At 40.0% G+C, this 27,429-nt stretch overlaps 1 protein-coding gene across 1 annotated transcript in view; it reads left to right on the top strand.

The window, feature by feature from the left end:
- Positions 1-3,399: 3,399 nt before the first annotated feature.
- LOC127421463 (polypeptide N-acetylgalactosaminyltransferase 4-like) overlaps positions 3,400-27,429 on the top strand; it is a 39,657-nt gene continuing 15,627 nt past the window's right edge. The window contains exons 1-3 of the mRNA XM_051664524.1: positions 3,400-3,709; positions 20,500-20,935; positions 25,968-26,137. Of these exons, the coding sequence (XP_051520484.1) occupies positions 20,559-20,935; positions 25,968-26,137 (547 nt within the window). The 5' untranslated portion in view covers positions 3,400-3,709; positions 20,500-20,558. The remainder of the gene's footprint in view (positions 3,710-20,499; positions 20,936-25,967; positions 26,138-27,429) is intronic.

Genomic DNA, 27,429 nt, shown 5'->3' with positions numbered 1-27,429 from the left:
AATTGATTAGTTAGTAATTTAAACAAAAAATTAAAAATAGGCCTTATTATCAGTCCTTGTTTTAAGGGATAGTTGACCCATTTACTCACCCTCATGCCATCCCAGATGTGTATGACTTTCTTCTGCTGAACACAAAAGAAGGTTTTTAGAAGAATATCTTATCCCTGTTGGTCCATTCGGTGCAAGTGAATTGTGGCCAGAACTTTGAAGCTCCAAAAAGGACATAAAAGCAGCATTATAGTCATTTAAATGAATCCAGTGGTTAAATTCATGTCTTTAGAAGCTAAATGATAAGTGTGAGTGAGAAAGAAATCAAAATTTCTGTCCTTTTTAACTATGAATTCTCCTCCCTGCCCAGTAGGTGACGACATGCACAAATAATGCAAATCACCAGGGAGCCCGGCTAGCTCAGCAAGTAAAGACGCTGACTACCACACCTGGAGTCGCAAGTTCGAATCCAGGGTGTGCTGAGTGACTCCAGTCAGGCTTCCTAAGCAACCAATTTGCCCGGTTGCTAGGGTGGGTAGAGTCACGTTGGGTTAACCTCCTCGTGGTCGCTATAATGTGTGGTTCTCGCTCTCGGTGGGGCGCATGGTGAGTTGTGTGTGGGTGCTGCGGAGAATAGCGTAAAGCCTCCACATGCGCTAGGTCTCTGCGGTAACGCGCTCAACAAGCCACGTGATAAGATGCGTGGATTGACTGTCACAGACGCAGAGGCAACTGAGATTCGTCCTCCGCCACCTAGATTGAGGCAAGTCACTACGTCATGAGGACCTAGAGCGACCAAAAAGAATGCAAATCGCCAAAAACAAAAGAAGAATATGAAAGTAAAAGTGAAAATGGAGAATAGAAAAAAGGATGTACAAATGTATCTGTTTCTCATACACACTTATCATATCCCTTCTGAAGACATGGATTAAACCACTGGAGTCATATGGATTATTTTATGCTGCCTTTATGTGATTTTTATACCATAAATGTTCTAGTTACCATTCACTTGCATTGAATGGACCTACACCATTATATTACAACATTATTTTTGTGATTTTATTTGGTGAAACTAGTGGAAATTAAATACTATAGCTCAGATATTCTTATTCATATTATACTGAATATTTGTTTGTGTTCTGCAGAAGAAAGAAAGTCATTTACATCTGGGATTGCATGAGGATGAGTAAATGATTAGAGAATTTTCATATTTGTGGGAACTATTCCCTTAAAGCTGAAACAGTGCTAATTGACAACAGACCTAATGAATTCACCTTTTGAGTTGCATTTATAATTATGCTTTTGTTGCCTAATAGCTAAACTCTTTTTTTTTTTTCATATAATGTTTCTATTACTTTGTCAACCACCTGTAGATTCATTAATGCTCTATTATACAGCAGCTCTTAAATTCAGGATTGTCCTTTAAAAGCTCTCATGCCTCACCAGCAGCAGATGGAGACTGGCACCTGCAGAATATGAGCACAGCAATCCTGTCCAAAGTTAACCAACTGGGTGAGTACAGTACATTACACTTTGTACATGGATATTTAAAGGTTAAGGGTGTATTTTTTCTTTGTTTAAATGACAGCAACATTGAGTACACCTGTGGCATTATTTTGGGGTGGGAAAATCTGCTGGTCAACCCACGGCAGATGGGGGAGTGTTCGGGAAACCTGTTTGAAAACAGACATTATTTTTGTGATTCCATTTGGTGAAGCTAGTGAAAATTACACACAATAGTTTTAAATAATGTCTTTCATGCATAGGTTTGGGTGTGATTAAATCCTTGGCAATAAATTAATGTTAAAAATGTAACAAGTATCATACATTCCCATCTCCTAAATCTTAAATTGTGTCTCACTGTCCATTTGAATTATTTAGCATATAATCTGAAACACAGCTCTTAGTTTGATGGCTGTCTTGGGGACAGACAAACATAAATCTTTCAAACAAGAGTTATGCAGTGCATTGGCAGGGCAGCACAGCTCAGCTTTCTGTTCATCAGCCCTACACTGGCCAGTACACAGTTCATGTTCCGCCCTCGTCAATAATTACTTTGTATCTAGATGATATGATAACAGTAGTTATCATACTTGTAGACACTGGTGTGCACACAACATGCTGTGCCATGACAAAAAGTTCAATAAATTAATTTCCTGCCCACATATGTCTGGTGTGGGCTTAAGATGTACAATATATCAAACTTAATAGATTTTAATTTAGTTGGAAATACAGTAACAAAGGTAATTGGATTGTGGCTTATGTGGCAAAGCTGAAAAGGTTTATATCAGTGAACAGACCTGTTTCACCCATACCATAGAAAGGCTACACTGAACATCAGTTAACCCTATCATGTCCATATGCAGAGGGCCATTTATTCTAGTAACCTTGAACATAAAAATGTGGCCACGTCACAGAGTGAGAGTATCTCTGCAAGTTCAGGGCGTTGCTCAGTCAACATTCGAAGGAATTAAATATTTTACACAGACAAGCCTTCAGCAGAATGATGTAATAGGCCTAGCCTACTTGTGATTTTAAAGGCTAGGCCTATTACGCTTTTCTTTTTTTTCTTTTTTCTTTTTTTTTTTAATCCAAAGTAATGTACAGTAATATACATGTAACAGGACATTTCAGATCCTGAACCTGATGCAATCACCACCCAAACCGCTTTTAAATGACATTTTTTAGTCCCAAAGTATATTTTGAAGGCTAAAATTGTCACCAATAACATATGTCCATTTAAGCAAGTCACTTCTGTCTCTGTGTGACAGTTGAAAGAGAATTGAACATTGTGCATAGAGTGAAATGAACATGTAGTAGAGTTTAATTTTTATTTTTTTCTAATTCTTTCTAAATGGTAGAGTGTCAGTCTCATTCACTGATGGGATATAATTAATTGGCATATCATGTAATTAATTAGATTAAAAATGATTCATTGACAGCCCTAACATATATATATATATATATATATATATATATATATATATATATATATATATATATATATATATATATATATATACATACACATATACTGTGTGTGTGTGTGTGTGTGTATATATATATATATATATATATATATATATATATATATATATATATATATATATATATATATAAAACTTGTGTTCAAACATCATTATTTTTATTATTATAAATAACATATAATATTATTTATAAATACTATTTTAAATCATTATAAATATCCAGTGTACTGTTTGTACTAGAAAATATTACAAACAATAATAATAATAAAAAACATATTTATTTTATTAAAAAAAAATAAAAAAAATTTTTTTTGTATGAGTGTGAAATCAAACACAATAAATCTGATGTGTGGTACACGCACTGAACTCCAGCGTTCCCACAATGCTTCAGTCACGTGGCTCACTTTTATGAAGCCAGACTGTCACATCTGAAACTTCCTGGGGTGAAATGCATGCAAGACCCACACAAGATCAAAACACTTAATTAAACCATGCAACTCGTCATAGGATTGCACGTTTGTTACGACCCATGCTACTTAAATAGATAGTGTAAGCAGTTATTCGGAAGAGAGCGGGGATTTTCCCGGGGGTTTGGTTGTTGTTTTAGGACTCGTTTGGGTGTCTTGAGCAGGAGGAGGAGAATGTGACTGCTGTGTTGACAGTGACACCAGCAGCTAGCGACCTGTCTTTCTAGCTCCGTAAATCTCTGTAAAAGCACGGCATGTAGAGATCAAGTAAGTGTATTATATCATTTCTCGCTGTGTTTAGGTACAAAAGTCTCGTGTGTGTGTGTGTGTGTGTGTGTGTGTGTGTGTGTGTGTGTGTGTGTGATAATTTAAGTTGTTTGCATGTGTTCAAACCGGTAAGTTAGCGAGCCAGTCGTCAGTGGAGTGGTACATTACACACGATGGTTATCTTTGAATCTTGTTTATCTTATCTAGGTTATTATTATAATCTCACTTGTTTTATAGTAATTTGTACTGTCCATTTATTACATTTATTTAAATAAGTTTGTTTCAAATGTTATGAGTTAACTGTTTACACTAGTTTGAAGAGGTAGCATCTGTAAAAAGAGATATAGATATCAAAGCACTCCATCCCGATTAAATAAAGTGGCTAAATATCTGTTTATCTGTCTTTACTACACCGATAAGTACCATGGCAGTACCAATGTACATTGATGGAATTACCTTATCATATGGTAAAACCATGAGACTGATATGCATTCCCAACTCACAAGTTTGGTCCTCAGAACGTTCCGGTAACGTTAGTTTTTGGTCTCAAGAGCGTTCCCAGAATAGAGCTTTAAGGTTCTTTCTTGGTTAGCCAGGAAAGTTCTTTTGACGTAAATGGAATGTTTGTTTTAGGGTGTGTATAATGGTTTCCTCTAAAGTTCCCAGGGAACCCTTCTGCAACCATACAGTAACATTACATCAATTATCAGTCAACAAGCCATGTCTCGCTTTAATCTATTGTTTTCTCTCTAAAATAAGCCATACACATAACCAAACTTAAATGGAGTATTAAATTCATACTTAAGATTAATTTAATTTAGCCACTAATATGTAAGATATGCTGGAACATGTGTTTTTTTTACTGGTAAAAAATGACCGGTACTGAATAATTACAATGTATGTATTTACATGGTACGTCATTGTACCTCAAAGTATGCCATGATATTATTACCATTGTACATGTCCAAAAAGCCATGATAGTAGGTTTTGGTGCTTTTATAGTGTCAGATTTATGTATAAAGTAAATTAACAAAATTAAACCCTCGTATTTTCACTCTGCTCTCTTTCCCCTTCATAAGCAGTGTTGAGTAATTTGGCTTTGTGGCTTAGTTACACCATTTGTTTGGAGAGTATTTTATTTTGGCTAAAGTAAACTTTTCCACTATTGTGTACATAATGACACTTGATAGATTACAAACTGCGAGTAGAGAGAGAGCAGCTCTTGTCTGACAAGTAAATCTGGATATACGTCAGGCATTGTGGGCTGGTGATAACTCCCTAAAATTAGAAAGACAGTCATCACAGTACTTGCAGATGTGTTGGCCCATGATCCACATGTAGCATCTTACGGTAAACAGCAAAATGACAATGTGTTGTCTAAACTCTCCCCAGATGGCTATACACAATTCTAGTTCCTTCTCTTTTTTAATTTTTCTTTGTATGGCTTTCCCTCTTATTCTTAATTTAGCGTAGACACGTTAAAGGGTCAATGACAAATTTGGTTCGAAATGCATGTGTCAAGATCATAAAAATAAAATCTTTGTATTCATGGTGGGATAATGTTTTTGGACAAAAAATAGAAGTTTTGTGATAATGTTAAGTCCTTGTTTGCATTTGTTATTAATAAGGGTTTTGGGCAGTCCAGTCACAAGTGGACAGGCGAGACACATCGGACCCAGAGATCCGAGTTTATTATTATTATTATTATTATTTTTATATATATTTTTTTTTAGCTGAATCGGTCTATGCGTACCAAAATTCAAAACACTGCCACCAGTGGCCAAAGCAGTAAGTGTTGTTGGGCATATGGGCATATTTGAGCTCCATTTTCAAGGTGTAATGTCCACAGAGGGGCGCCAAAAGCGAGTTGTGAAGCAAGTTGTTTTGAGCTGTACAGGCTGTAATACAGTAAAGAGGACTGCATATTTTATAAACTGTAACCCCCAACCCAAACCCTAAAGCAAACCATCATTGGAGGAAGAATGCAACCTCCTAATTACGCTCGTCACTGATTATGTGAACGCGATTTCTTCCTGCTTTCAGTGCGGGATCTGAACCCTCTTCCACGCTTCTGACGCAACACTTTTCCAGTCACATCACAAGGGAAAGTAAACACACTGGAGCCAGTGCAATAATGTGTGATTGGAGATGGAGCTTGTCACTGAGTCAGCATAATGTGTTGGACACATCACTGTTTACTAATGTTGACACAGTCATGGGGGTTCACAGGGGTCCTCTCTGTGATGTAATTTCCTGTTTTATGGATTTCTTACTAACAATACAACAAAGTGACTTCCTGCATGTTGGTTACACAACTTTCACTTGAAGGACAGATAAACAAATGAAGCATTTTCAAAAGTGTTCTCAAGAATTTGAGCCTTTTTAATGAGACATTTTCAAACTGCTTCCAGAATCAGAACTCAGTAGGGAATGTTGAAGGCAGGCGAAACACTTCAGCACCCGTATTGAGAACTTGTGTGGCCTACCACTTTGTAGTTGAGCTGTTGTTGCTCCTAGATGTTCCCACCTCACAATACCAGAAGTTACAGTTTACAGAGCAGACATTTTTATTTTATACACCTGTTAGTAATGGATGCTGCTGAAATAGCCAACTTGTTCATTTTAAGGGGCTGTCCACATACTTTTGACCATTGAGTGTTTGAAAATCTATTTTAATTTAGAAAATGAAAACATGCTCATAATATTAGAGGTGTATTTAAGTCATTGTCATTATTAATTTAATTTTTAATGTTTTTTTTAAATGTATTTACTTATTTGTTTTTATACATAATAGATATTAGATCCAGACACACAAAATGTGTCATTTCATTGGACCTCCAGACTCTGTATCTATAGGTCTGTTCTAAAACTTAGTGAGCTGCCTTGCTGTCTCCTGACTACATAGGCAGCTGTGTTGTATGGCAGCATCCTTACTGAAATGAAGTTTTGGAAAGCTCTACATAGGCGGCAGCGCCACGCATCATTCAAATAGCGCTCCTCACACGCAGCACACGGGACAGCTCGCAACTGATTTCAATACAGGTGACGCAAGAGAAATGACGCAATCCTCCAGAACATAATTATGCATAAATACACGCTGCACACACACATTTTGGGTAAAATAGTCAGTTTTGTATTATATTAAACGTGTTTTTTATCGATATTTTTCAGTATTGAATGGATTAGAAGTATATTTATAATCTAAATTTCTCTAGCTTCGTCCGCTATCTTGGATATCTTTTTCCGCCGAGCTCATCAAGGTGCATTCTGAGATCACCTACCCATGAAAGTATACATACTGTATAATGATACCTTAGAAATTGGCCAAAACGAGATGTCTTAGCCTCCTGAGACCCGGACATGACTGCTGTGTGCATTTTCGAATAGAATTTTCTAATTTGTTACTAATAGTACATAATAAACTTGGAAAAGATTAAATAAAATCTAGAGCAAATAGTTTTCCCAAACATTTATGTCCTCTGTATTTGGACAGTGGGACTAAGTTGTGAAATTTTAAATAATACCAAGCTATAGAAATTTTCTTTAATCAAATAGTTTATTTTGTTTCCAGGAGTGTTGGTTATTCATGTTTTTGAGACGTTACAGACATTACAGGTGACTTCCCAATATGTATTGGGAAAAGCACAAATACTTTTATTTTACAGTGTTTTTCTACTTTGGCAATAAAATCTCAATGTTCTTTCATTGCACTGTCAAACAAACAAGTGAAAGCCAGTGCTGAAGCATTTTACCGATCAGAAATTAGCATAAATAATTCTGATTCAAAGTAATGGCCAGCATCGTCCAATCACTGCCAACCATGTTAAAATAAAATTCCCATGTCTGCTAAACATGTTGAGTGATCTGCAGCCTGAAACTGAACTTTTGGTCGGATATTAGGAGTGTATGCACTTAGCTGCATAGGAAATCTATAGGATGCTCCCTTGCTCCCTATTTAGTGAATTACTTATCCTCCAGTGTGCTGTGTCTACACTGGTCTCAGAACAGTTCGAAATGCACCCTATTTTATTCCTAACTCCAAATAAAGCCCCTGAAAGCAACATTTTTCAGCTTTTGGATGAACCCATTGATTTTCAATGTGATAATGCACAGTAAAAATAGGATTTCTAAGGAAGAAAAGTGCTAAAGTACACATTAGTGTACATTGTGTTTAGCAGCGTGCTGTTTCATGATAAATTGCTCATATTTTAAAAATGGCATATCGGATTAAACTAGAGACACTAATCTTTTGACTTAAACAGGTTTCAATGTAAAAACTTAATTAGATTTCTTATCAGATTTATTTTGCTGGTGTTCTCCCAAAGACAAACTCCGCTGTGCTCTGCGCCATGTTGTTTTGTCACATGACTCCCATAAAAGTTTAACCCTTTAACAGCCTAGAGCAGGGATCGACAACCTTTTTGACATGGAGTGCCATTTTTTTATTTTCCAGGTCAATGGCTGTGCCGATGCCCCCCCCCCCCCCCATTCAAATTAATGCGATTTTTCCGAAGTATGAGTCCACTTGTGATAAAGTTTCTATTTTGCATTTTTCTCATTTAAAAGTGTATTTTTCATTACAAATGATATTATCAGCATAACAGTTTGAGTGAAAATTTTGTGCAAAACCCGATAATTATGAATAATCATGACCCTGCATGTGAATTTTCACAGAGAATCGTAAGTGCTTTAATGAAAGAAAACCTGTCCTTTTGTACAAAATGAGTGAATAGTTGCGGCGAGGGTGTGGTTGAGTGTCCATCCAAGGAGAGGGGAAGTGGTAAGGATTTATCCCTGGGTGATAATTAGGTCTAAAAGCTGTTTCTTGTTGCAGTAATTTGGGAAGAGCGATAAGAGGAGCCCAGGGAGAGAGAGAGAGTGCAACACAGCTGAAGCCTGCATGAGTGTTTAAAAACTATACAGATTATATTGTGAGTGAATAAAGAAGTGTGACGTTACTTGAACCCCGCTTCCTCATTTCTGCAACGTCCAGACCTGTTACAACAGTTAATGTCACAAATTTGCTTATTTGATTACTGATCACGAAATTGTGTGGAATCTCAAATATTTCTTATGTCATTGTATTCATGTAATCACTAGCACACCAGCAACAGCGAGAGAGGAGCAGGCTATTTTATTTATATGAAGATTTTCGCACCTGCATTCCAATCTACATCTTGATGTAATCCTTCCGCATGATCACGAAGCGTGTTTTCATCATCTGAATAGGAGGCTAAACACTAAAGTGTGACCAGACTCACGCTGTGCGTGCAAGCCATTCACGCATCACAAGCCGATCAACTGTTCAGCCCTTTTCCGGTGAATCGCGCCTGCAAAATCCTAAAACTTTATTTCCAGGTTTAATTTATATTTTGAATAGACTTGAAAAGATTTTTGAACCCCACAATGTGGGTTTATGTTTTCTCTTTTAATCATTTAATGTAATTCTGAGTGTGACCATGGTTTAAGGAGGGTGTACCTGTATGCTGGGTTGGAAAGCTCAAGGATTAATAGTGGTGTTTTCCTTATTACATCACGTGTTGTTCTGAAAGCAAAAAGAAACAAATGAAACATGGAATGTAGGCTGTCATCCGTGCAGCCTGGCCGAATTAAAGTGGGTGCGTTTACTCACGCGATTAACCGAACGTGAAGCGCTGCTGGCTCGTGATGCGCAAATGGCTTGCATGCGCTTTACGAGTCTGTTGGGTATACTGCAGTCTCGTCACATTTTAACTTTTTGTTTCGTCTCCCATTCAGCTCATGAAAACACACTTTGTGATCATGCGGAAGGATTTCATCAAGATGTAGATTGGAATGCAGGTGCGGAATTTATATAAATAAAATAGTCTACTCCTCTCGCTGTTGCTGGCATGCCAGTGATTACCCCTCCACGTGCCAATGCTGGCACGTGTGCCATAAGTTGCCGACCCCTGGCGTAGAGTCTTCTGAACTGAGATCAGTTGGTTTAAATTATAATAATTTCAATTATGCGTCGTATATATCGAAGCCAAAACACAATGTCTGCACAGAAGGACGCGGGTTCGCATGAGGTTAAGAGGCAGCATAATTAAGATACCTACAGTGGCGAATTCTCAGTGCCAGCAAAGCCTTCTCTGTTGGCCTAACATGCCAAATAAAAAAATATTTTTCATCCTTTCATTCTCAATCACCTTTTTGCCTATGTATTTTTAATTGCTTTCCACTCTTATAGAGAAAAATGAAAAGTTTATCCAGTCAGAATTGTTTCACAAATCGCATGCCCGTGAGTCTGAGCTCCACCACCTCAGGCCTTCAGAATTTCTTCAGAATCCCTCAACAGTGCAAATGAATGGGCAGCTAAAGTCAGATTCTTGTAGGCTCATGCAGAAATTCTCAACTCCGATTTCGCTGAGATGCAGGTGCATGATGTCACACAAACATGTCGACACTCAGGGAGATATACAAAGTGATGAACATTCACTTTATTAAGTAATATCGATAAATGAGTTCGTTTCCACATTACGTGATATTAAAGCTTGTTTAACAAAAGCCTGCAGAAATAGGTGTATAAAACATTATAATATCTTTTGATAATCATACACCTGAAGCACAAATGCTAAAGCTGCAGCATCAGTTGGGTTGCTAGGAGACATCTCTAATGAGAGTCAAACCCCTGCTAAGCTAACAGGAGCATTGCAGTTCCGAATATCAGGGAATGGAATGCATATATCAAGTAGGAATATCCCACATCCAGCTTGAATGGAACACAGAACCGTGTACCCTGACGTTTTAAATGTAAAAACGAATTTAAATCACAAATATTATTAGATAGATTTTTCCAGGTATTATAGACCTCCTTGGTAGATTCATATGAAAGACGTTCATTTCACAAAATTCATGCTGCAGTTAAAATAAGGCTTGCTTGAGCATTAATTGTCATTTCAAGTTCTGGCTTTCGTGCGTGGACGTGTTTTTAAAATGTCAGTTGGTATTACTAGTTGACTGCCACATAATGTATGATACGTAATGTAGGCATACGGCGTCTTATTCTTTGTGAAACTGTGTTTTCTAAATGGCATGAATCGCACTGAAGGCCTAGACTTAAAATGCATGGCCTGCGGCTGGATACCTACCATTGGAACAGCCTTCACGTTTGGAGCGCCCCTATGATGTCTTAAAATGCTGCCTCTGGTGGATGCTTACAAGGTTTTGACAGACCCTATATTTTTGACATTAGTAACACAGTTATAAAGCTTTCAAACCTCTTTGTGCACAGAGCTAGGCTTTTAACCTTATAATATCTCAGAGGTGGTACTTAAGCTGCTGAACTCTGAAGAACTGAAGTTCCCCAGCTCTTCCACTATCAGGTTTACTACTGAAGATTTTATGGGTGCTCAGTCAAGGGCTGCTTTCAGAGAGCCCTCCATTTTGTAATCCCAGAAAGCTTTTGTCCCTTGGCTTGTGACCAGTCTTAATGAAAAGGGCAGCTACATCTTCAAAGCCTGAACAACATAGCCATGAGCTTTAGAAGAAAAGACTCTTTAGTAAGGATTTTATTTCTTCTCATAATTTGGAACTGGCTTTAAAGATTGCTCAAGGACTGTTTCAGATTCAACACAAGTGCTATCAACAGCATCTATGGCATGCTGTCAATAATTTTGATTCTCCCAGTTTTTAAAAACAAACAAACAAACAACACATTTAAAGTAATGCATTTAAGCTGCGGCCACACTCAACGTTGCACTCCATTCACTGCCATTCACACATATCTGAACACAGGAGACCGGATGTTCAGGGAATTCTCTCTCACCTGCAAAATTCGTATGATGATAAGTATGACACTTACCTCTTGGTTTAACATTTTGAATGTAATATTGTTTTTTTTGTAAATGTATTATTCTGTAAATGTATTATTTATTAAAAACCAGAAGCCCTTTTCGTGACTTCATATCTTGTCCATTACACTGTCCAAAGTCATTTTACATGCTTAAAGCCTAGTGTGACAGCCAGGGCGGATTAACCACCGGGCCGATTGGGCTGTTGCCCAGGGACCTCTAAACCCAAAGGGCCCCGAGCTCTAAATTATTTATTTTGAGATACCTATTATAAATCCACGTAAATGTCACCCTTATGTGAAATACCATTCGTTCGGCTGAATGCGTGCTGGACTACAGCAGCACAAGCACAGGCACTCGAGTACGCACTCAGGGAATCTGCGTCTCACAGGTGCAATGTGTTTATTTGAAGGACTACAGAGAACAGTCTTTGATTTACAAAACACTTCCAAATATCAAGATAAGGTGCAGTTTACCCTGGCTGTGTACAAAGCTTTTAAATTCAAATAAGCGACAGAATTTGTGCAACAGTATAGAGTCCTGCATGCATTTAATGTTTAATGATAAAGAGAAAGGTGCCTTAATTCCCTAAACATGTGCAAGGTGACCTTTTGTAATATTTGGTTAACCATGAGAGTTCACGAACGGTTATTGTGTTATTTGTCGGGAGTCAGGTTTCGGGAATGAAGAACGTTTATTACCATGGATGCGTCAAACACAATCTCAGATAGCAGGGAATAAAGTACACAGTGAGCTATGAGCCTAAATAGCACAATACATAGATCTTCAAATGATAAAATCGCATCTTGTCTGCAACATAGTAGGCCTATTCTTAATCAATGGAAAATAGGTAATTTTGCCTGGGCAGGTTCACTTTCCATGAGGCAGCGAATGCTATGAATTATAGGACTTCTTCAGGATGCTTCGATTTTTAAATGACTCCCCATTTAACCTGTGTAATTATTGTCTACACACCAGAGCAAAAGGGGGATAAAACATTGGCTCACCGTTTATCAAGCGCTGAAACTTTCAAAAAAATCTGGAATGACGTGTAAGAGTCACATTAAGTCCTCTTTGCAACCTAAACTTCATCAGAATGTCAATTTGTGACACCAGCTCTGAAAAAGCTTGATGCAGCGCAACAAATGATGAAACAGAACACAGGTGTCTCGAGATGAGTTAATAAATGTTGAAATTATTATAAGTTAACAGTGTCTTAAAAAATGCTATGGTCCTGCACAACGAATTGTAAAACAGAACGCAGGTGTCTTGAGATGCATTCTTTTAAACTTAACAGTAAGTTGTGGCACAACGATCAAAGACGTGCGTCCAATGTGTGTTTACATTGCCACGACACACGTGTGAACTATCCCTAACTCACCCTATAGCCTACTTGGAAAAACTGACCCGAACCTGGCCCAAAACCTGTAGGTTTGTTGGGTACCGTCAGACTCAGATCAGGTTGAAGACCTCTAAAGACGTGCAGAAAAACCAAGTAGTGATTTTGGTATTTGAATACCATGCACATCCCTATTAATAATGCATGATTTTGGATCAGTTCACAATTAAAAAGTACATATAACTGGCCGTGTAAGACATTGTTCCAAACCTTTCTTCCGCCAATTGGAAAAATCCATCCAAATCTGGCAAGAATCCTGTAGTGCCTAAAAGTGAACATAGTCACGTGACACGTCATGGGGGGCCTCCATGGTGTACTGGCCCATGGGCCTCTCAGTTCTTAATCCATCCTTGGTGACAGTGGCTTTACAGTGGAAATCTATGAAACAAGTAGAAATTTGAAACTTGCATTTTTTTGTTAAAGCACTTATTAGGGAAACAAAAAATGGCAAAATCTTTGAAATGATATTAACCAGTTAACCAAGAAGCCATGAATGAAACAAGTGGCCAAACAGGCATGAAAAAGGTCTATACTGGCTGAAACAAAACAGACAGATGGGCATAATGTACCAATAGATATTACATGAACAATTGAATGAACAACTGTATATCTCCTAATATTTCATAACAATCAATTTTGAATGGATCACTTGCACAACAAATTAATTAACAAATGAGGTGATAACTTCATCTACATCCCCAATCACTTACTGTATAATATTGTTCCGTACAAAATTATGTGTTGTTTTTGCTTTTAAGTTGTATAAATCTTCCCTTTAGAAGTGGGTTAACTGTTCTAGTTGAGTGAATGTTACGTCATGACCCTTTCTGGTTCCCTTGCATGTATCTTCCAAAAGTTACAGGTTTACTGGATTTACACCGTCATTGCAGGAGTTTAAAAATTGTACGTATATTTGCAGAGACAAGGTTAGAAAGTGATTCATCACACTAGTCTTTTGTTAACAGGTGTAAATACACATTTATAACAGTGCAATGTCTTGCCCCATAGACTGCCTTTGTATAGGTGAATTACTTTGAACATGATATTTTTTTGTTATACAAACAGAGTTAACATTTTTGCCACAGGTGCTGTTAATAAATTAGCTTGTACTGAACCCGGAACATTTCTTTATGCAAAAACTTGAAGTGATATTATAAAATTTTTGTAGCTGCTTTGTTAGGGTTTAGTGCATGTAAGAATTGCATTAGATCAGTAATATATATATATGAGCACGTTTACATGCACACAAAAATGCTGATTACTTTCTAAAATCAGTTGAGTAGCGTTAACAATTTAAAAAGTTAAATTTTATGAAGAAGCGTAGAAGTTTCAGGACACATTGAGTAGATGTTACACCTGTAGGCTTGTGGTTTCAATACATAGCCTAAGCTCACTGGTATTTAACCTGCTTTTGTTACTAGTTTAAGGAGCACAGTAATAAGTGAAAGCAATTTGAAAAGAAGCCTATTTAAACAAGAGATATATAGTGTCTGGTTGGCTATTCCCAAATAATATTGTTTTTTACTTTAATTTTTGTGGTGTAACCCTGGCACATGCTCCCATTCAACATTAATCTATCACTCTCTCTCTCTCTCTCTCACACACACACTTATAGTTAAGCCTGTCTGCCATCAGTTGCACAAACTTGTCAGACTGATTATATAGTGCCAAAGATTTTAGCCAGTGTCTCCCAAATTTTGGAAGTAAATAGTTCATTTAGATTTCATATACTGGTATTCAGTTTACGGTTTTGTTGCATATCTACATGTGCATAAACAACAATCATCATTAAATGGGGTTAAAAGATTGAAGTGGCGTGATTGAGAAATGGGATTATTGTATCAGACGGCCTGTCTGTCATGACTACTGTTCAGCTTAATCCCAGCCTGCTGAAATATTAATGTAGCTCAATTATGTGATTACTCTCTGTTACGCTCAGATGATGATGGATTGTGCTCACACTCAGGCATGTCGGTGTTCGACTCATCAAATTCAGCTGCAGTGATTGGATCTAGCAGTCAAAACAGCCTGAGTTTTAAAGTACAAATTGTGCCATTGAAGAGCATGTTCTATCACTTAGTTGTTGTTGTTATCCTGAAATCATTGTAAACTGCCATTTCATTCAGCACAATGCACTTTCAGCTTGTTGGAAGCTGTTTGTGATTGTATTTGCCATTAGGAGCAGTTTCAGTTCCAGTGGGTAATTTGCATTTTCACATTGTAATGGCAAAGGTTAAGGGATCTACACAAGGGACAAATAATTTTTTTATACAATAGCTAATGAAATCTAGAGAGCAGGATGGCCTATACAATATATTATGGATAGGCAGCAGCACCTTATTGAGGTTCCTTTAAAGGGGTCATGAAATGGAAAATCAAATTTTCCTTAATATTTAGACACATAAGATGTAACTCAAAACTTCCTCTCCAGTCTAAAAAGAGCACTTATAGTTCCCACTCTATTAAAATGTCTCGTTTTCAAAACTGTGTGTGTCTATGTGAATTCTCCACCTGGTCTTCACTTCCTCCTTGGTAGGGAAGGCAGTGGCATCTGCCACACTGGTGCTGAAAGTGACTAAGGAGGAATAACGCCGCCATGGAAGCCTCACCTCTGGAGGGAGTGTTCAAGACCCTTGCAAGCATCCATTAGTCTCAGCATCAGGCCCTCCTCAAGCTGTGCACAGAGCAGGCGCAGCGGTTCATCGCGCTTCTCCAGGCTCAAGCGGAGGACTGGCAGGTGCTCCGTAGCTTGCTATCCCAGGAGGAGGCTGACGCTGTGACCCCTTTGACTGCCCCGCCCCAGGTGTCTCTCATCAAGATGGGTCCCCAAGATGATCCAGAGGCCTTCCTGGAGCTCTTTGAGCGGACAGCGGGGGCATGCGGTTGGCCGAACACCCAGTGGGCAGTCCGCTTGATTCCATTACTGTCCAGGGAGGCCCAGCTCGTGGCCCAGCTCGTGGCCCAGCTCGTGGCGCAGCAGTTACCAGCGGAGAACCTTCTGGTATATGCAGACTTAAGGAAAGCCATTCTGTAACGTGTTGGCCGGACACCAGAGCAACAGCGCCAATGCTTCTGTGTGCTGACCCTTGGTGAGCACTGTTTTGCCTTCCATTTGCCTTCACACAGCAGCTCCTGGATGCCTGCCAGAGGTGGTTGCTGGCTGAACAACGTGACTTCGGGACTGTGATTGATCTGGTGGTACTGGAGCAGTTTATTGCTCGGCTTTCGAGAGGGACGGCAGAGTGGGTCCAGTGCCATCGCCCAGCGTTACTCCAAACGGTCATCCAGCTGGCAGAGGACCACATGGCAGCATATTTGGGAGCCGGTGAGCCCCGAGATCGTTCTCTCTCTCTCCTGTCTCTCCTGTATCTTCCCCTCTTTCTATTTCCGCCACTTCCTTCTGTCCTGTTCCTCCTCCCTGGAAACAGGGGGTTCCCCTTCCCAAACTGTCAGTACCCAAACAGGGGACTGCACTACCCACCGGTTTCCCCTGTCCCTCTCCGCTCCCGCTCCCACTCCCAGGTTGGTGAACCCGCGGGCACGAGTGTGAAGTCTGGGCCGGTGTGCTGGAGCTACAGGGAGCCCGGGCATTTGCGGGACCAATGCCCGGTGATGGAGGTGGGGACATTGGTTTGGGCTCCCGACACGCCGCAGGCGAGACCCTTAGACATGCCTTCGACCAAGTGAAAGTGATTGTCAACGTCTTCAGCCAGATATTGCATTCTCATATCAATATTTTTCTGTTATAAATGATTGGTTGGATCGAGTGGCTCAGACAAAAGATGATACAACCCAGTTGTTGATGCCGAAGAGCCGTCGGGAAATGCTATTCCTGATGGCTCATCATAATACGATGGCAGATCACTTAGGGTGAGAAAAAACACTAAACAATCTAATGACCCTGTAACACTTCTCAGTGGAAGGAGGAGGCGAGAAGCAGATTTCCTGGTTCAGGTAAGCGTTTTTTTATTTTCCTCAGTGCAGCACAGCACACTCTCAGGGCTTTACGTTGTTGGCAAACACAGTCTAAAAACATCCACAAACTAGCTTACAAAATAAACTTTCAAATTTACAATCATCAAAACTTCTGGCTTCGTAGTCCATGCCCAGGCTCTCTCTCTCCTCTAACTGCTGTGTGGCTCTATTTATGCCGCTCTCCCCGTGCTCACTGAAATTAGAGACAGGTGTTAGACATCATTTAACTCAGGTGTAAGCGCCCTTACCACTTTCTCTCTCTCCGGAGAGATGCTTGACCACGCCCCTGCTGCCACAGACCCATTTCTATTTACCAGGCATTCATGGGGAAGTTCGCAGGTAGTGTGCAGCATGCCGTGAATGTCAGCTGGTGAATCCGCCTGCCACCTCGAGTGCCTTTGCACCCGCTTCCTTTGATCAAGGTCCCCTTCGAAAGTATTGGTATGGACCTTGTTGGGCCATTAGAGCGGACGGCACGTGGGGATCGCTTTGTGTTGGTTCTGGTGGACTACGCAACATGATATCCGGAAGCAGTGCCTCTGTGCAACATTTTGCAACATAGTGTTGCAGAGGCACTCTTCAGAATCATCTCCCGAGTGGGGATTTAAAAAGAAATCATCACTGATCAAGGCACTACTTCCATGTCACGTACACTACGCAAGCTGTATGAATTAATGGGAATTAAATCGATTTGGACAAGCGTGTACCACCCATAAATGGACGGTTTGATTCGTAAGTTTGTGCACAAAGAACCCTTTATTCGCAGTTCGATAGGCCCCACAAGCCTCCACGGGGTTCTCCCCGTTTTAATTATTGTATGAGCTTAAGCCTCATGGGGTCTTAGATGTCATTAGGGAAAATTGGGAGGAGGGACTCCAGTTGCTCCATCGCATGAAGGATACCAACGCGTGGCTCACCCGTTGGTGTCTGGCTCTTCAGCCGTTTAAGTTCGAGGTAGTCCACAGGCGTGGGGTGCAGATGGCTATTGCGGACTTCCTCTCCAGAAATCGGGGGGGAGTACTGGGCAGACCGAATGGCTCCCTGGCCTGAGTCGGGCAATGGGGGTATGTGGTGGTGGGGGCGTAGTCGAGCTCTGGCTTGTGAAAGGAGAGCGAGATCAGGAGATGAGAATGGTGAGTGTCATCACCTGTCATTGATTGTCTCTAACAGCTGTTTGTCATTGCAGTGAGAGTGGAGATGTGTTTAAGAGTGAGCCAGACACCAGTGTGGGAGAGAGAGAGACACATGCCTCAGTGTTTATGTGTGTGCTTTTGGTGTTATGCTGGAAAGTGAATTTGTGTTGAAAAAATAAATACCCTTTTGAGTTGGATTTCGCTGTCTCCTGCTTTCTCCTTGTAGAGAGTTAAAGAATTTGTTACAGTGTTGCCGAAACTTGGGACATAGAGGAAGATGCACCATTAGAGACCCTAGCCGCTGACGGAGGATCACGATGCCGAGGGAGTGAGTCAGTCCGAATGGCTCCCCGGCCTGAATTGGGCGGTGGAGGTATGCGACGAGGAGGAGGGCGTGGCCGGGCCATAAGGATGGATGCCTGGCACTGAGTACCCCAATCAGCGTGAGAGAGATAAAGAGGAGCCGGAGACGCCAGTATAGCCGCATACTATACAGACTCCATTCAAACTTTTTTTTGTAGATAATTTCAGCCTTAGGTGTGCTATCCATCTTGGCTTTTGTAAACTTTTTATAATTCTTTTTTTTTTTTATTATTATTTGAGATACAAGTTAGCAAAAAAAAAAAAAAAAAACATAAAATATCCATGTACTGAATTCAGATGGGTCTTTTTCTTGTATCTTTTTACATACTAAATTGTGTTTGCTCTTTTCTTAACAGCCACCTATACACTGCATAATGAGGGACATGTATTGGTTCTCTAGTTCAGTGGTTCCCAACCCTGTTCCTGGAGGCCCCCAACACTACACATTTTGGATATCTCCCTAATCAAACTCACCTGATTCAACTCATCAGCTCATTAGTGGTGACTCCAAGACCTGAACTGGGTGTGTCAGGCAGAAAAGGGAGATATACAAAATGTGCAGTGTTTGGGGGCCTCCAGGAACAGGGTTGGGAACCACTGCTCAAGTTATACAATATTTGTTCAAAATTCACAACAAAATAAATGTATGACTGTTGTTCAATAAACAACGTAACAATACCTCTCACGGGAGTGCATTTATTTGTCCCTTCAGTTCAATGGGACAATTTATGTAAAAATACATTTGCATACAAATTTGTTCTGCTCTTGTTTCATGAGGTCCATTACTTTAACTCTTTATCACCATTATTGTCTAAGCATTTGTTTTCACACCTTAAAGGAATGTTCCAAGTTCAGTACAAGTTAAACTCAGTGGACAGTATTTGTGGCATAATGTTGATTACCACAAAAATTATTTCAACTCCCCCCTCATTTCTTAAAAAAACGAAAAGGAAAAAAAAACAAAAAAACTTGCGGGTCAGTAAGGGACTTAAAATAGAAGTATGGTGCCAGTCCATAAATGTTAAAATGCACACCATTTTCAAGTATAGCCACAAGATGTAAACACTATATGTGGGAACATGATTTTAGTGTGATAAAAACAGGGATTTACCGTTGTGACATGACAACAGAATTGTAATATACATGTAATTTTACACATAATGTTAGTTTTGCACTAAAATCATGTTAACACATAATGTTTACATCCTGTGGCTATAATTTTGAAACAGTGTGCATTTTACTTCATGGTGTTTAAGAGCCTTACTGTAACCATGATTTATTTATAGAGCCTAGTGCTGGCATTGCCAAGGTCATGGGTTCGATTCACAGGAAACCCACATACTGAAACGCATGAACACATCAAAACAACATTTACTATTGTAAAAAAAATGACATATTTTGAAAGCGGAAATGATGGGAGTGTGTCACATTTATGGATATGCAGCTAATGGTAAAACAGAATATATTATACGCAGTCTATATGCAGTTTGAAACAAGAAAATTGAGAACGTGATCTCTGGGGTATGAGTCCTTTTTTCTGTCTCAATAAACGTCATTATATTTGGGTGGTGGGGGTTCCAATGTTCCGCGTGCTCCGATATTGTCATCATAGGATTATCGCATCGCATATCACATTTTCCATCCATATTGTGCAGCCCTAGCCAAGAGCAGGAAACCACTGAAATTGGGAATGCACATACTGAAAAATGAATGCACTGAAAGTCACTTTGGATAAAGGCATCTGCCAGATATATAAATGTAAATCTACTGTACAATGTAATGTTATGACAGATAGGTGGCCAGGTTTGGAAGTCTTGCAAAGAAGCAGAGCTTTAACTAATCTGGCCTGGTAGGATATTTAAATTCAATAGGTAGATTAACTCAAATGAGAGGTCTTATTTATTGAAAATGTGTTTCATTCATTGACAAGACTGTTAGTACATTTTAGGACTAACACATAGGTGAGCTACCACTTTTGTTAATTGGTTGAGTCATTGTAGGTATTGTAATCTCAGAATGGCTAAAATCAATGGCTTAATGGGCCTGGCCGATGTATTTTTATTCTGTCACTAATCTGCACATTCCCTTTCATCACTTGTGCCGCAGAAAGGTGGGTGTCCAGGGCTCTTTGACTGGTGCTGTAAGTGGTGCTGGCTGCCAAGATCATGAAGATCCGCTGGTCGAAGAAGGCGGCTCTCTTGGCAAAGGTCTGCTTCCTTTTGTGTCTGCTGTGGCTCTTCTACCTCCTTATAGTCCGTTCTGCCCCCTCATCTCTGGCTGATAATGATGGTGAACGCAACATCCTAGTTCGGAACGTTCCTTCCCTCACAGAGGAGGACTCCAACAGACTCCTACGGCCTGTTTACGAGAAACTCCCACCAGACCCCAACGCCCCTGGAGAATATGGCAGAAGCACTCGACTGACCCTCAGCCCTGAGGAGAAGAAAGAGGAGGAGGCCAGTATTGAGCGCTATGCCATTAACATCTTCATCAGCGACAAGATCTCCCTCCATCGCCACATCCAGGACAACAGGATGCATGAGTATGTTTGACACACCCCTAAAACCTTAAATGGATATTTTGCCCAAAAATTTTAATTCTCTTATCATTTACTCACTCTCATTTTGCTCCAAACACACATTACTTCTTTTTTATCCATGGAACACAAAAGGAAATGTTAGTTTGAAAGTTACCCAACCTCAGCCTCAGTCACCATTCACTTTCATTGTATCGGAAAAAGATTCTAACATTCTGCCTAACATCGTCTTTTGTGAACTACAGAATAAAGTTATACATGTTTGGAACAACATGAGGGTAAGTAAATGACGACAGAAAAAATTTAAGGTGAACTACATCTGTAACTATAAAAATATAAAAATAAAAAAGAAAGTGCTTATTTTTGCTTTCTAGGGAATTAAAAACATGATCCACATATCAGACTCTGATTATACCCCAGTGATTCCCCAAGTGATTTACATATTTTTGTCCACCTCACCTGTTCACAGCTGTGCACTGGGGAAATGAACCCATTGCCCGCAGTCAAGCAACATGATCGAAAACAAAAAACAACAAAAGAAAATGGATTTGGGAGATTTTCTCAGAACAACGATGCTTTTGTATGCAAATAATTGTTTCATGGTCTCTGTCAGACAATAATGAGGACGGTTCAAGCTGCTTTTCTGAGAGGTGTCACAGTGAAGTGTCCCCCTGGAAGACGAGAAGTGAGACACATTTTTTTTTACATCCCCACAGTCTTCAGACTGCACATTGGTTGCCAAATCACAGGCTTTTCTGGAGATCACATGCTGTAGTAGACGATTTTTTGGCATTAGCAGGGATACATGTCTGTTAATAAGTTCTCTTGCCTTCAGAAATAACTCTCAGACAAGTTAGTTCTTGTCAAAGAGTTAAGCATTATTGCCAGCAATGTTATGCTGTGGGGTTTTTTCTTGTGCTATTTGCTTTGGCATCTCTCTTTGTTGGGATAATTATTGAGAATTAGCCCAAGTTTGGTTGCCCTCAGTAAATGTAGTGTCTTTACATATTTGTGGTGAGTTTGGAGAGAGTTTAGGAGCACTCTGAGGAACCAAATCACTCTCAGTTTATTCAGAAGTCCCGTTGACTTTACTTTTAAACCCCCATCTTCCTAAGATCTTGTGGGTTGTGTCCCAAAATTGGGTTGCAGGTCTGCATTCACTGGGACAAGACAGTGGTGACTGCAAATAATAAAATGCAATTGTGTATAGTTAGGAAAGCTAAAGAAAAAGGCTTATGATCTTTTAAAAAGAAAAGACTGTGTTTCGTTGCAAATTTATCTATCACTTGGTAGCAACTTGCCAAATTAGGCAGATGCCAACTTGGACAGGTTACGTGTCATGCCCTCATCCTCAAATGACTAAAAGGTAAAAGAAAGGTAAATGAAAATATGACCCAGATTGCATTACAGTGGATATAAAAAGTCTACACACCCCTGTTAAAACAGCAGGTTTTTGTGAAGTAAAAAATTAAACAAAGATAAATATCAGAATTTTTGCACCTTTAATGTAAAAATTACAACCTATGCAATGCCACTGACAACCAAAGTGACACATTTCAGGAAAAAAAAAAAAAAAAAAACAGAGAATAAACTAACTGCATAAGTGCACATCCCTGAACTAAACTAATACTTAGTTGAAGTACCCTTTGATTTTAACACAGCACTCAGTCAGTTTGGATAAGAGTCTATTAGCTTGGCACATCATGACTTGGTATTATTTTCCCACTCTTCTTTACAAAAACGTTCCAGATCTGTCAAATTGTGAGGGCATCTCCTGTGTACGGCCATCTTCAGGTCCCCCCCACAGATTTTCTATAGGATTCAGGTGTGGGCTCTTGCTGGGCCATTCCTAAACATTAATCTTTTTTTGCTAAAGCCATTTTTTTGTTGATTTGGATGTGTGCTTTAGATCATTGTCATGCTGAAAGGTGAAAGATCTCTTCATTTTCAGCATTCTAGCAGACGCCAGAAGGTTCTGTTCGAAAATTGACTGGTACTTGGAGCTATTCATGATTCCCTCCACCTTCACTAAAGCCCCAGTTCCAGCTGAAGAAAAGCAGCCCCAAAGCATGATGCTTCCACCACCATGCTTCACCGTGGGTATGGTGTTCTTTTGCTGATGTGCTGTGCACCAAACATACCTTTTACAATTTTGGGCAAAAAGTTCAATCTTGGTCTCATCAGACCATAACACATTATTCCACATGGTTTTGGGAGACTGTATATAGGTTTTTGATGGGCTTGGATGTTTGTTTGTTTTGTTTTTTTTGTCAGAAAAGGCTTGGTCTTGCCACCCTGCCCCATAGCCCAGAGAGATGAAGAATACAGGAGATAGTTGTCACACGTAGGGAGCAACCAGTACTTGCCAGAAAGAGTTGCAGCTCCTTTAATGTTGCTGTAGGCCTCTTGACAGCCTCCCTGACCAGTTTTCTCTTTGACTTCTCATCAATTTTGGAGAGACATCCTATTCTTGATAATGTCAATGTTGTGCCATACTTTCTCCACTGTCTTCACTGTGTTCCACTGTATATCTAATGCCTTGGAAAACATTTTGTAGCCCTCACCTGAGCGATACATTTCAACAATGAGATCCCGTTGATGCTTTGTAAGCTCTTTGTGGTCCATGGCTCTTGTAGTAGCATGCAACCAAGAAGATATCATAAAAACCCTACAAGAACAGCTGAGATTTATTTGGAGTTAATCAGAGTAACTTCAGGTGATGTCAGGTGTGTACTATTCACATGAGCTTGATGATTGGTTGATTCTGAACACAGTCACATACCCAATTATAAAAGGGTGTGCACACTTATGCAGTTAAGTTATTCTAAGTTTTTTATTTGTATTTTTTTTCTCTGAAATGTGTCAGTTTGGTTTTCTGTGGCATTGCATAGTTTGTAATTTTTACATTAAAGGTGCAAAAAGTCTGATATGATTTCTTTCATTTTTTACATCAAAAAAATCTGCTGTTTTAACGGGTGTGTAGACTTTTTATATCCACTGTAAATGCGTGTAGACATGTTTTTGTTCCAACCACAATGTCTTTTGCACAGTGAATTATTGACTGCCAAAAGCAGGTAACCATTGAATTTCAAGTGACGTTTAGAAACCAAACACTCAAACTATAAAGACAAGACAAACTTTGATGTCTGCTTGACAAAGCCTTTGTAACAGGGTTTAAAATGGGCAAGGAGGAGGCGGGAACCTGACGAACCATCAAAATAATGTTTAACGAAATCTTAAAAAGACACAAACATAAACACACACGGCAGCTGTGTGTGGCTCTCTCTCTCTCTGGAACAGCCACATCCGGTTCGGCTTTATCCCTCTCCTTAACTGATTAGCCTGATTGGGGGCCAGCCATGCGCACTCACGGCCCAGCCCTGCCCTCCTCCTTGTCACACTCCTCCCTCCTTTGCCTCAGGACGGGGGACTCTGTGAGCTGCGCCTGCCGGCAGGCTTTCCCCACCTTCCGGGGGAGACCTGGGAGGGAGACATGGGGAGGGAAAAGGGGAGAGGGAAAGAGTGAGGCAGAGCGACAGTGAGAGAGAGAGAGAGAGAGAGAGAGAGCAAGAGGAGAGAGAAAAAAATTGCTCACCAGTTCCCAGACACACTGTCACCTGGTCCTCGACCACTCCTTCACCCTCTGGCGGATGACAGCCGCTACTCCCCGGGCGGACCGGAGCGAGTCCTCCGACCCCTGCTGGATGGAACACCCCTCCACATTCTTGTGGCCGGCAGCGAGCCCCTCCTCCCCTCGTGGATGGCGGCCGTTCCTCCGCGTCCAGGCTGCCGGCAGCGACTCCTCTGTCCCCCGGCAGACTGCCATGGCTGCTCCTTTGGGCAGATGGCAGTGGCGAGGACTCCACGACAGCGCATCCCTCCTCCCTCCCGGATTTCGGAACCAATGTAACAGGGTTTAAAATGGGCAAGGAGGCGGCGGGAACCGGATGAACCTATAAAATAATGTTTAACGAAAACTTAAAAAGACACAAACACACACGGCAGCTGCACGTGGCTCTCTCTCTCTCGAACCGCCGCATCTGGCTCGGCTTTATCCCTCTCCTCGGCTGATTAGCCAGATTAGGGGCCGGCCGTACGAACTCACGGACCGGCCCCACCCTGCTCCTCATCACAGCCTTTGACTGAAAGTTACAGACAGACCGTCAAGTAGACCTTCAGATAAAACCTTCAGAAAGATAGATTTAGTATTGTAACTTAAAGCCAGTATATGACAGGCCTTGTGTATGATTGTTTACATTTACATTTTTGACAGTTACAGTTCTGTATTCCGTTGGCCCATTTGAACATTCTGTCAATAGTAAGTGTATGGGATTTTTAGGTTTTTTGATGGTCCGCTGTGCAAAAATGGTTATCAGCTAGAACAGATATAGCAATGTGAGTCAGAACAGTCTGTGCCAAGTTGGATGTAGCTTGAAAGCTCTAGGAGAAGTTACAATTGATAATTTTGGTATTGGTTGAGGGATTTTGGAAAAGGAGATGCAAAGCACTGCTCTAAGGCTTTTAAAGTGTCCAAGCTGTTTCTCAGAATGCTGCAAAAACATCTCTGGCATGTCTATTTGTCTCCATCTGCTCCTTCTACTCTGTTTACTATGAATCTGTCTATAAACCAGAAACGGTCCCCTGCAAATTTCGAATTTGTGAAATGAAGGAAGAAAAGATACGAAAAGGATACTGAAAAAACTGCCATTTTTTATTAATTGAAAGTTGATTGATGGGCTTCTTTTGACTCCACACGCACTTTGTTTAAGTCCGATTCCTTCACCACACTGTAATTGAGCAATAGCATGGCAGTATGTGAAACATGAAATGAAGTATGCGTTCACAAGACTTGAGCGTGTTGACAGTGTCAGTTTAACAGGGCTGTTAAATTCCTCTGTGTTTTAAATGTTAACCTTTACCCTCTATAATATGCACTGCCTCACTCACAGGAAAACTATTTCTCTAAACCACATGTTTTGAGTGAACAGCAACTTGCATATCTATCTAATTATTTTTTTTTCTCTTTTTGCAATGGCAGATGCAAAGCAAAGAAGTACAATATCAAACGACTGCCAACTACATCTGTGATCATAGCATTTTACAATGAGGCCTGGTCCACTTTACTCAGAACCATTCATAGTGTGCTGGAAACCACACCTGCCGTTCTACTGAAAGACATCATACTTGTGGATGACTTCAGTGACAGAGGTACGACGGCAAGTTCTGGTGCTGGATTTGTTTAGGAATGGGAATTAGGACTATAATGATTCTGGTTCTCGATTCTGATTGCTCTGATTCCATGTAATGTTTTGTTTTTTTGTCGGTTCAGTGAATAAGTAATAAGAACATCTATGATTGATTCAGTGAGTCATTTGATTGATTCAAATGGATAACTCATGAGTTTGAGGCTTTGTGAGTCCTTTTGACGGGTTTATTAAATATAAATCAACTCATGAGAGTCCATGAATTGGACTACACTCGTCATGCAGTATATTTGTTGTTGCTTGCACCCAGCAAAGATACAGTAGAAAAATTTGTTTTCTATTTATTTATTTTGTATTATTTGTGATGCCCAGTCTATTGTTCTCAGCCCAATCAGTTACAACTCAGCTGAAACATGATTTATTTTGCCATGGTGCTATAGATTCAATAGTGGCACAGGGGTGCAGGAAATACAGATTTTAGTTGTCACCATAAGAGTATTTAAAGGGTTAGTTCAACCAAAAAAGAAATTTCAGTCATTGTGTACTCACCCCTGTGTTGTGATAACCCCATATTACTTTCTTTTTTTTTTTTCTTAACACAAAGGGAGAAATTGTGCAAAAATTGTGTGCTCAGTGATGTCATACAATGGCAATTTATTTAATGGCACCTCTTCAAGCTTCAAAAGCACGCAAATGTATAATTCAGAAATCAATTAAACTATTCCATGAGACTCATGAAAAAGCATTTGTTAAGGTTTAGTGAGAAACAAACCATAAACTAATGTATTATTTATTGAAACTGTGACTGTTTCATGAGACTGCACGAGAGCAGAAACTGTCGCAAGACCGGGCGTTCAAGCAAAAACTCATTTTGTTTATATAAAAACAGCTCCACCACAGTGATAGAAACAACAGAACACAACACAGCTGCACACAAAACAGAGAACAGAACTTACTAAATATGTCTGAGTTTGTAGTCAGAGAATAGATGCATTTCTATGCCCAGCCTCATTTGTTTCAAATGGAGTACTCAATCAAACTGAGAGATAGACAGAGGAGGCTGAAGGCAGCTACAGTCACACCGTGTCCTAACCTGACGGCAAATGACACGCGATAAAAGGCTGGACATAGAAATGCATCTATTCTTAGACTACAAACTCGTCTCATCAGACATATTTAGTAAGTTCTGTTCTCTGGTATGTGTGCAGCTGTGTTGTGTTGATAATATCGCTGTGGTGGACCTGTTTTTAGATAAACAAATTAGTTTTCGCTTGAATGCCCTGTCTTGCGACAGAT

Source organism: Myxocyprinus asiaticus, chromosome 30 (genome assembly GCF_019703515.2).
Source record: "Myxocyprinus asiaticus isolate MX2 ecotype Aquarium Trade chromosome 30, UBuf_Myxa_2, whole genome shotgun sequence".
Lineage (NCBI taxonomy): Eukaryota > Metazoa > Chordata > Actinopteri > Cypriniformes > Catostomidae > Myxocyprinus > Myxocyprinus asiaticus.
Note: the sequence above shows the minus strand (reverse complement) of the source record. Positions and strands in the feature narration are given on the sequence as shown.